The following is an 11590-nucleotide window of genomic DNA, read 5'->3' as shown; positions in this document are numbered from 1 at the left end:
CATTTGCGTGGTTTACGTCACCCTTCAAATACTCTGAAGTCCATGGCACTCTGAATCACTAATCTGCATCTCATTCTGCGCAGTGAAACTGTGCTAGGATATACATTTTGATTATTCATATGTGTTTTGTCTTTCTCAACCAGTCTTCAGATATATAGAATCTATATAAGAGCAGACATGAAGGTCACAATGTCTAAGGGCTGCTTAGTAGCTTATGTACAATAAATGTAGGATGGTCTTGGGCCAGCTGTTAAGGGATAGAGGCTTCCATCACAGCTAGCACTAATTGGCACCCTTGTTAGGAGTCTCAGCAGAGGCCCAGGATTAAGTGGGCTGTGGAGACAGGACTCCAGTGCAGTCATGAGGCACTTTGTCAGGGGCAGTTGAAGGGGGAAAGAAAAGAGAAGTCGTCTTGTGTTAGACCTGTCCTGCAACAAAAAGAGGCAGCTCAGTCTCTGGGCTTGTCAAATGAGCATCCTTAGTGAGCACTAAATATACACAATTTATTTTCTTTTAAAGACACAAAGGCCACCTCATTAACATTTGACAATGAACTGTTGCCATAGTGAGCACTGCGCATTTGTTAGGAGAAGAGCTAGCTCAGCATCGTGGTACACTCAGGAGCAGCTTTGCCATTCTTATCCGCATTGATCCAGTCAGTTCACCTTGTTAGATTCCACGGTATCATTGGGCTGCATTGCTTCTTCAGATCCTCTGCTCCCGACTCTGTTTGAGACCTACCACTCGGGCAGCCAGCAGGAACGCTGCCCCAGTCAGCATCTCTGCAATGAAGGAGCCCCACACAAGTGCCAAAGACCAGCCAAACTTGATGTCAACTTCCTCCAAGAGGTTGTTCCTTCCCAAAAGGCAGAGAGCTTCCTTGAAGGCAGCCGCTGAGTATGCAATGTAGACACTGATCCCAGTGAGCGTAACAAGGCCTAAAGGAAACACAAATGCAGTATAGTGTTGGGGTCCACTTCACCTCAGTCCAAACTGCTTGGTTATGGCTCTGCTAGATCTCCTTTGCTATCCCTCCGTATATACTCAGGCAGGACTCTCTTCTGCCCTCTGGTTTTGTTTCTTGTCTCTAGTTTTGTTTTGGTCTCTGTATCACTTAGGTGATGAACCAAAATGTAAAACAGCATGTTTCCTGCAATGCACACCTAATGATGTGTGTTTCAGACACAGACATGTACAGCCCAACTTACAAAATTGTATCATTGGCCTGATTCTCCACTGCTTTGCGCCTTATATAGCTGTGTACTCATGTGAAAAGTGGGTGTGAATGGGAGTGTTTTATAGACACTTTGCACAGCTGTAAATGACTACACCAGGTGCAAGTAGAGAACTGGATTATACATTTCAGCCCAGTGATGCTGCTTGTATTTAGGCTAAAATTTTCAAGTGCGGTCTCTAACGTTGAGTCCTCAACTTAAACCACATTGGGCTTTACCGTTTGCAGAATTGCTGTAGCTGGGTTGGTCCCAGTTTATGAGGGAAAGGAGGTCGGTGAGGTAGTATTTTTTTATTGAACCACCTTCTCTTGGTGGAAGGCACAAGCTGAAGAAGAGTTCTGTGTAGCTTGAAAGCTTGTACCTTCCACCACCAGAAGTTGGTCCAGTAAAAGATATTACCTCACCTCCTTTGTCTCTCTAGCCTTATTGTCAGCTCCTGGACTGGAACTTGAATTGTGGATGATCATCACTTCCGGAAAATCAGAGTGTAGGTATGTCAAGCTGGGCTCCTGAAAAATCAAGGCGCTCAGAATAAGCATCCACATTTTTCAAGAGTGGCTGCATAATTTGTTAATTGCTGCAGGCGGTGAAATCTAAATTCAAGATAGGATCGCAGTGTAAGGCTGTTTAAGAGGGGCATGCTCACTCCGGACAGCTCTTTTATTAGGTGCAGTGTATAGAGCCTGCTGTGGACTCAGCCTCATGCTGCTTTCCCCATGCAGATGCAGCGGGGATTTTTTGCCCGTGGAGAAGGAGATTTCCACCTCTGCAGCATGTCCCCCTAGCTCCATACAAGAACTCTCCCAACTGCTTCTGTTCCAGTGAGGACAGAAAGGGCTAAAGGCAGGGAGGCCATATAGGCTCCTCCCAGATTGTCTCCTTGTTAAAACCCCAAGAGAAAACTCTAAAGTTAATACTTCCTGACTTCCCCAGGCTGGCTTGCCTCCCTCCCCGACCAGCAGTAGCAGTGAGCAGGGCATCTTTGCCCCTGCATTTGCAATGGAGTCATGCATCCGCGGAACTTAGACAAAGGGTGAGGCCTCCATAAATGGCTCGTTCTCGAGACAATTGCTAAGATCCATGATATCTGGGGGGCTGGACCCCCAGGCCTTTTCTGCACGAAGGTGGGAGATACCCTAATCCCACTCCCCTGATGGAAGGACTCCTAGAGAGCAGTGTAAATTAAAATTCTCAGAGCTTCCTGTCCCCTGCTCCTGCATAAGGGAGGATGAGGCCCTAAGCTGGTGCAAAGCAATTGAGAGTTACCAAGTCAGGTGTTAAATAGAGAAATTCCTCAGTACAGATGGCTAGCATGAGGCCCACCCATTACTGAAGTCCCACTTTCTCCCTCACTGTCATAGGGTAAGCGAGGCCTTTAGAGTCCTGGCTCTTCTCCACCTGGATCATGTGACTGTGGGCGGGCAGCAAGGCTGCTGGGAAGAAGGAAACTGGATAAATGGTGGAGGAGAAGTAGCAGGAGCAGCCCACTGGACAATTCCCTGGTAATTAGAGTTTGCAGAGTGCTTAGAAGTGGCTCTCTGGCAGGAGAGAGCTGAAAGAGATCCAGGGAGGACAATAGCAGCACCCTGAGAAGCTCTCCAGAGGCAAGGGCTGGCCTGGAGCTGGTGTGTCTCCCTGCTGGCAGAGGAGCCTAGAAAGGACTGTATGGAGGATGTGTGAGAGGGTCTAGGATGCTCGCAAGTGTAGGGAATAGCCCCAGTGAAAATGTGGTGGCTAGAGCTGAGGAATGCTTTTTTATGTAGGCTCTCAAGGCTAACTAGCAAAAGGATATGGGCTCCTCTACATCTCTGCCGTGCCACCTGAAAGGCCTGCAATGATGTGACTAAGGACCATGGCCCAGAAATAGTGAAGTTATCTGTGGAGCACTTAAAGAGGAGATTTGTGGTGGTCTTGTTTGTGCTCCTTTTTCTCTAGGAAGGAGAGATCTAGTCTGACCGTGGTCAAATTGCCCTACCAGCCTGTGAAAGACCTCTTTGGTGGGAAACTGAGGCACGGATGCATCTGGACATCAGAGAGGTAAAACACATTCATACTCTTGGTTGAAGTAGTGCATGGGCCTTGCTAGACCTTGGCATGAGGGTGAATCTCTTCCCCCGGTACACAAACTGCCAGATAAAGATAAGGGGGATTGTTTTCATGGAGGTTTGGGCAAGATCTGCTAGATTCTGATGGTCTCTAACCAGGATGGGCGTATTTAAGAGGTGGCAAGCTAAATTGTTCCAGTACCTGGAACACACAAACTGTGCTGGCAAGGAAAAAGCCCTGGCGTTTGTGTCTGCAGCCTAAAGTATCTCTTTATATTGTTCTGCACTGTCAATCAATAGAGAACAGCAGATAAAGTGGCACTCTATATTAAACTGTGTGTGTCTACATTAAGCTACAGCATGAGAATCTGTAGTTACAGCAGTTTACACCAGCTAAGGTTCTGGCTCAAGATTTTCCTTTCAACTGAGTTCTTAGAGTTACAGGAGTCAGTAGGCGAAATCAAACCCAAGTAGAAAAACTGCATTATAAATTACAAATCCTCCGTGTCTTAGCTTTTCACTTAACACTATCTTCAGTGATTTCCCAATCTCCCAAATCTGTTGTGACACTGCTCTCATGACTTCTATTGAATGGTGCTTCTTGAACAGCTGCAGAAACAAGGAGCTTACATGATGAGTTGGACTTGTGAAAGCACAAACAGTGATGTGCACTTCACTCTGCCCCGAGCTCCCAAAGCCCTGAAATAGTTGCTTGTTTGCTTCCAGCAACTCTAGTCCTTCTTCTCTTACCCTTTTAGAAACAGGATATTCTGATCCGCTGACCCATGTGTAATTGGATTCTAATAATGCAGACATGAACTAGTGACGTTCCTCCTAAACTCAGCCTGACCAAAGGGTCAGGACTTGGCAGACTGACAGAGGTGGGTGGCAGGCAGCATGGTCTGGGTCAGGTTTCAGCAGCATGCCCCTGTTGGAACAGCTCAGCAGGTAGGTCTATTCCTGGCCCATTTATCTGTTGAGTGAACAGTGCTGATGTTACCATTGATTTGGGGGGAAGTAACAAGCAACTGTGGAGCAGCTGTTACAGAGCAGGGCTCTGCAAGAACCTTAGGCAGAGCGATCTAGGCTAAGATGGACTCCTGACCCCCACTAGCACTGGGATGGCAGGGGAGGGCATGAGACTGAGGTTTTATTGTTGGCATTAGTGTGACCAAGGTACTGCGCCTGTCTGACTGCGGGGAAACTTCTTGTGTTACTTAATAACCAGTTACAACTTGCTGTAAAATATCAAAAGCACAAAACATCAGAGTTGTAGGGGCAAAATTCTGTATACTTGGCTATTCCTTTCATTAGGATGTATTTCCCCAAACCCCCTTCCCTCAACTCTATCTTCTGCTTAGAGTATAAGCCTTCACCCTTTGCTGCTAAGTTCTGAGCACACCAATATGTGATCATTTTGCAATCACCAACCTCCACTACACTTGGTGTTAGCATTCTTGTGGACTGTTAAAAACAGTTACCAAGTACCACTGCAGAGGTGGCTGCATTTCATGTCACAGGTGAAATATTCCCTCTAATCCTACCACACAGGGCTGTTGTCAAGCTGAGTGTGTGTGTGTCAAGTTGTTGTAAATTTGTGAATTAAAAAGGCTTACCTGGCCCTTTCCAGCCGTTTAATTTTATTCTGTTGGTGAAAGAAAGTTACACCTAATCTAAGATACCTCATAGAATGCTGTGAGATTTTAGTTAGTATTGTTAAGTCTTGCCCTAAGTAGCTTCTACGTCACTTGGATAGAAGATTGCTATTAATGCTCATGTGAGGCAAGGTAGGTATTTATAGGCTTTGTTGCTTTACCAAGGCAATGTATGTTATGAAAGAACATTGCATTAAAGCTGCTGCCATGTTTCTTCTCTCTTTTTCCAAGAGAGAATTCATTGATTCATCTGTACACAGTGAGCTCTGGCATTGCGTGCACAATGCTAACGTCATGCCTGTAGCAAATTCCCTGGAAAGAAGTAGGACTAGGAAGTAGGGATCAAAATCTACTGGAGGTTTGTAAAATACAGGATTACACTCCTCATTTGAGAGATTCTGCTTGTAAATTTTTCTTTGGCTTGCTGCTCAGATTCCATAGTGAGCACCACTGTAAAACACTGATTGCATGCAGGTATTATGATGATCAGTCAGAAATTGTTAAATTAGATTAGATGTCAGAGCATCCTGGCCTGCATATCTCAACTCTTGCCATCTGAACCTCTCAAAATGTTTGTGTCACTGTAACAAGATATCGGGTTCCAGACACCTGGGCAGAAATGCAGAGTTGTTTTGCTGACTCATACTGAGGTCAGGTGCTAGGACCCTGAACAGATTCAATTACTCTTACTCGGTGTCATCCAGACCACGTGGGTCCTATTAACAATTAGCTTAAATCCAGATGTATACAGGGAATTAAGTGTGTCTCTTTGAGTAGCTGCAGAAATAGAACCCTGCAATAGAAAACTGTAGGACCAACCTTGAGAGAAAGCTTAGTCTGAGGCTTGTTTTGTTGTTAACAATAAAGGCAAATCCCAGAAAGGTGTTTGGAACCGCTCCAGAGTGAATGTGTACTGTTAGGAGAAGAGTGGGAGCCCCATCTGCTTACATTCTGCTTTCCACACATGCTAGCATGGCGGATTAGACACTGGAAACTCTAAATATGATTATGGGAATTCTTCTATTTATTATCATACAACTTGTATGATCCCAAACCCCTACTGGCAGAGTTTACATTAGTATCATGGGGGAAATATAAACTGGCCAAAATGGAGATGAGTTAAAAGTGGATGCAACTACCAGGAAGGAATGTCTGTCTCCTTGTGATGGCCTCACCTTCCAGCAGAATGGGCCTTGGTGCTTGGCATCTCTGAGAATCAGGCCCTTACACTGCAAGCCACTGCTAAGGATGTGGTGCTTTGGGATGCTCCAAGCAAGTGCAGATGACATGGTGGTTTGAGAACTTAGTGGCCTGCCTACAGTGGTTCTTCCACCATTGCTGGCGTTGATGAAGCTGCACGTGTGCTAGGGCAATGGTAGCTTTCCTTAAAACAGTCCATGTAGAAATGGCTAGTGGGAGGCTTGTGTAAGTGAAGATGGTGCAGGGGGGTCAGTTTCAGTTAGTTTTCAGTTTGATCATTGAAGTGGCTTTAATACTCATTCACACTGGCCCACACTGTGGCATCTTGTGTTGCAGTGGTGAGCAGGTCACAAAGTCAGTGGGAGCGACTGGGTCACAATCTGGCTCGCTGCTTTTTGATTCCACCAAATCAAAATCCTTACAATAGGAGAGGGGATAATTATAAAGCCAGCTCCAGGAATCCTCACCTTCCTGCTCCTAAGTATAAACATTCTCCCTAGAGTACTGATGGGGACACTTGAAGCCTTGAACCTGTTGCTGTTAATGCTATTTGTATTAACTGGAGCCATTCATGCATGGTGCTGAGCAGAGAACTGAGGGCATTTGGCACCTCACAGGGCTGGGTGGTAGCTTCCTAGCTCAAAGAAAATAGTAAGGATAAAATACATGAAATGCCTGGACAGACCATGTAAGCCCCCCTTTACTCATGATAGTCCATTGAAGTCAATGGAAATCTTCCCACTGATGGCTGTTTTTGTTTTTTTTGTTTGGTTTTTTCCTTGGGTTTAAGATCAAGCCTTGGCATTATACAGCTTTGAACTGTGTTGAGTTAAGTTTCAGAAACTCCAAAGCCACTTGCATTCTACTTAGATTTAAAAAAAATCTTGTCTCTAGAGCAGAAAAAACTGACATAACGTTTGCCAAAAGGGTATTTAACCTTTCAAAGATGAAGATACTGTGTTCAAGATGTCTCTCAATCCTCCACGAGACACAACTACATGTAACTTTCTGCTATTCCTTGTTGTAAATGTCAGCTGATTACCTCAGAATCCACCTTACTAGCTTTTCAATCTGCAAGGAGCTGAATGGGAAAGCACATGAAGTGAATAAACACTGGCACTCTGTCTGAAAGCAGACACTTGGCTGGTTCTGTTCTCATTGTCTGTTTCCCCTCTGGTCATTGAAGTGCTACAGTTCGAAGCTGTCACCCTTAGCCTCATTAACAACAAATAGGACTCAGTACAATACCTCCAAAAAGAAAAAGCCATCCTGTCATTAGAAGCAGCAGGTAGGCCCTGGCAAGAATACTGATAAATCCAGTCATTCCTCCAAAAATCATCAGGATCAGGCTGAGAGGCAGCAGGATTACAAATGTCCCATGCATGTCTAGAGAGAAATGAAAGTTATCAATGTTTCATTATCACTGCCATTGATTGTATTGCAGTAGTGCCCAATCAAGATCAGGGCTTTATTGTGCCGGGTATTGTACAAACACATAGTAAGACCATCCCTGCTCCATGGAGTTTACAGTCTAAATAGATGTAACATATGAGATTTTGATCCCTTCACTTAGACTTAGTAGTACTTTATTCAGTGAACAGCTCTACTGATTGTGCTTCTCATTGTGAGTAAGGGTATCAGAATCTGGCCCATAAAGATCAAGGTGATGGGTTGCAAGCTTCATGTTAGTTCCAGGTCCTGGTTTTCTTAGATTCCATACAACATGGAATATTCTTAGTGCTAACTAACTTCAAAGAATCTGTAGGGATGGGAGGTTAGTGACATAATGGGACAGCAAATGGCTAGGGTGATGTCAGAAGTGGATGCTCACTGCCAGATGCATTTCAGAATTCCCTTGGAAAAACTCGTGTCAAAGCTTTTAAATGACAATTCTGCACAAGGCCATGGTCAGAGGGCTGAAACTCTCTTCTGATTCAAGTTAATTTTTCACCCTGTCTCTCATTGCTGTTGCTGATTTCTTCTCTTCAAATGCTGGGCTTTTACCTCCTAGAATACTCTATTATCCCTGCTTTTTATTGTAAGTGCTGGGGTTGGAGAAGAAGGGGGGAGCGTAGTGTGATGGAAGCAGCAGACGCTGAGATCCTGGACCCCGGCATCTCTTCTCAACTCTACCATTGCCATGCAGGGACCTTGGATAAGTCACAGGTTACTGGTCTCTGCCTCAGTGTAACTATGTGGATGTGGGTGATGTGAAGCTTAACTTGTTAGCTTGAAACCTTGGTTTTGCTCACACACCAAGCCTGTATGAAAGGCTTTGTGCAAGAAACCAGCACAATGCTCTGAGGAGGACAAGCCAGAGACAGAGTTCAGCACACCTGCAAATTCCAGGCTACCATTCCTGCCCATGGATTGCAATAGTGGCCACATTCCCATTGAACAACCACCACAGAGCCCAGCTCCAGTGCACACTGAGTGCTGAAGGGTCTCAACTGATAGCTTCTGTTTCCCAGCATTTTCCATGTAGAGGTACCAAAAGGTTCTGCTGTATTTTGGTCCTGCAGCCACTGAAGGCCTAAGAGGACTTGTCCCTTAATAGTTTGTAATGCACTTTGAGATCCATGCAGGAAAGGCATTCATCAGAATAGGCGAGAGCCCCATAAACCACTGGGGTTGCACAGGGTGTAAATCAGGGCAGCATTAGTCCACACACATATCAAACTGTGTGCATGCCCACATCATCATCTGGAACATAAGCAAGTCCTTTCCCTTTTACAACACTGACATTAGCAGGAGGTATAATAAATACTCTCCAGCTTCTGATGACACTGCAGGAATATTTATCCATTAACTTTAGTGAAGCATTAAGATTATCTAACCCAGCATGCCTTCCCTCTTCTGCTTAATATTATTTTAACCAGCTTCTTGCTCTTCCACCTTTTGTTGTGGTGCCCTATTCTACATAGGTTGGTTATGCTGTGTGTGAGACAGCTCTGCCCCTCTTCCCTTGTGACATGTGTGTCCCCTCACATACACACATTTCAGTCCTTTGGGGGAAGCAGTCTCTTTCATCTTAGTTGTTCTCAGAACACTGAGCACTTCCATTAGCTCACTGAAACACCTTCTTTGTCCTCAGCCCAGCTCGCCTAAGACTTCATCACATAGATTCTCCAGACTTGGATTCATCTCTGCTGCTGTGCATGGAATCCTCTCCAAAGCCAAAGTTACTTTAAGTGGTCTGATAGCCTCCCACATGATCTCATAAGCCTTTTGTCCTTGCCTTTGTCCTACTTCATCCCAGCCATCCTCTCATGTACTTAACACAAGGCTGCCTGAAATTCAGCCCTCTTGTGCATAAACCTTATTATCATCTCCAATTATGTGACCACATACTGGGTTTTTTATCCCATCACACCGCTCCCTCACTTAATGCCTAAGACAGATGATGTTCATCATAGGCACCGACTTCTAGTTTTCCCCGGGGTGCTCCAAACTTGCTCCACGCCCAAGACCCCGCCCTCGCTCCCTCCTCCTACCCCTGCTCTGCCCTCCTCCCCCGAGGCCCCTACCCGCCTGCTCAGCTCTTGGGCAAATCAGACCCCAGGATCTGAAGTCAGGCCCCCAGAAAATGAGAAACCACAACTAGTGACCATTTGTGAAAACCTTGGTTGAAGTGACTTGCCCAGCATCACGCAGTCTGAGACAGAGGTAGAATCCAAGTCTTCAGGACAGGATTCAACTGCTTTAACCATGAGGCCATCCTTTATCTTCCTGTAATCCCCTGACTCAGTCACTGCACACCTTCCAACTTCAACAGCTGAGGCAGGGGTCCTACAGACAACAGACTTCTACACTATACAACCATGATTCATCCCTAGGGTAGGTCCATCCTGGGCTCTGAACAAGGCTCCTTGTTCTCAGTTCAGGTGTCTAGACCTGGAGCCAGCAGAGCCCACAGCAGTCTTAGCTGCAATTTCAAGGAAAGGCCTGTCCAGCCCCAGGCTGAAACATGCCCAGTGCAGGGAATCTCCAGGGAATTCAATGTTAAAATGTAAGTCTGTACTGAGCATGTGCAGGTTGTAGTATTTCCACCCCACCTTCCCCAAAGGCTTATGACTTGAGCAGCTCTTCACAGGGAAGGCAATAAGGCATATCCCTGATACAAAGGTCACCCTCTGCCAAATTTCAAGCCCTTGCTGCAAAGAGGGGCCACTGGAGATGTTCAAAAAAGAAAGGTCTTCAGAACTCTTTGACATGGGCAAAACAACATTTTTCCTATCCGCCCTCTCAGAAACAGCTCAATCATTTTGGCTGGCTGAAATTTTCCAAGAAAATTAACCATTTGGGTTACTAAATAACTGCCTCAGGATGAAAGTTTGACAAAACTATAAACAACTGAAAGCAGGGTCTTACAACGGGAAATGTTGGGCAACCAGCCCTGGCTACATAACATTCTGACCAGCACTACTCAGTTTCCTAGGGGGAGCCAACAAATACTTTACTGTGTCTTCTGTCCTTCTGCTAAATTGACAGTGTCTTGTTTGCCTTTTATTCCCTGCAGCTGTTCACTGGGTTAATGGTTGATCTGAATTTTTCCATAACCTCGCATCTCTCTGGCTATCAGTGTTTTAGAGAGCTGTTTCATTTAATCCATTTGCCTTATCTTGGGTCCTTCCTCCCATACTAAATGTTTTACATTTGTCTGTGATGACCTTTTCACCCTGACCCACTTTAGTTGGGTATTATAACAGCTGTGTAAACAGAGTTGCTATTATCCCATTGCATTGCAGCTCCCTTCAAAAGCCTTCTTTATTCATATTCATCACTCCCCCTCCCATGATCAAGAAGCACCTATCTACCATGATCTATATAGCTCACCCCAAGATCAAGAAAAACACCCTTATTCCCACTGCTATGGTCCACCTGCCCCCGAGGATGGTCAGCAGCCCACTCTGACATCCAGATGCTGAGATCCACCTGCTTGCCCCATTGACACCTACCTGCCAGCTGCTGCAACCCACCCTGTCCCCTTAAACCTTACCTGCCTATTTGGTCCATTCTGAAGCATGCATGGGTTGTGTCCCACAGGAGAGAGCAATCTGATCTTTCAGGGGAGCGTACGCAGAGTAGGTGTCTTGGGGAAGATGAGCACATAGGAGGAGACAGGTATGTCTCAAACATGGGGTGGGAGGAGCACAAGGAAGAAATGACTCTGCAGACTGAGTAGCCCGTCAGCCCACCTCCACCATAAGCCTGCTCTCCCCATAGTGGGAGAGGGGGAAACATTGCCTGGGTAGAGGCTGGTAGCACTGTCCTAGGGGGGCCATGATCCACATGGTCCTTCCCCTACCCCTCATCCATCTACCTTTATCTACATGACCCTATCCTGTGGCTTTCAGATGTGCTTCACATGATCATCCCCATAAAATCATTAATCTCAACCACTGCATGTTTAGGCTTCCTGAAGATTAAATGCACTATAGGGTTGCCAGTAGTG

At 45.7% G+C, this 11590-nt stretch overlaps 1 protein-coding gene across 1 annotated transcript in view; it reads right to left on the bottom strand.

The window, feature by feature from the left end:
• Nucleotides 1-552: 552 nt before the first annotated feature.
• The window catches only part of TMEM114 (transmembrane protein 114), a 28298-nt gene continuing 17260 nt past the window's right edge, over nucleotides 553-11590 (bottom strand). Inside the window, exons 3-4 of the mRNA XM_084640481.1 lie at nucleotides 7384-7521; nucleotides 553-938 (exon numbers count right to left, since the gene is read on the bottom strand). Coding sequence (XP_084496607.1) covers nucleotides 706-938; nucleotides 7384-7521 — 371 coding nt within the window. The 3' untranslated portion in view covers nucleotides 553-705. The remainder of the gene's footprint in view (nucleotides 939-7383; nucleotides 7522-11590) is intronic.

This window comes from Lepidochelys olivacea (assembly GCF_965140295.1).
Source record: "Lepidochelys olivacea isolate rLepOli2 genome assembly, chromosome: 10".
In the NCBI taxonomy this organism is placed as follows: Eukaryota; Metazoa; Chordata; order Testudines; family Cheloniidae; genus Lepidochelys; species Lepidochelys olivacea.
The sequence above is the reverse complement of the archived record's forward strand: the minus strand, read 5'-3'. Positions and strand labels throughout refer to the sequence as shown.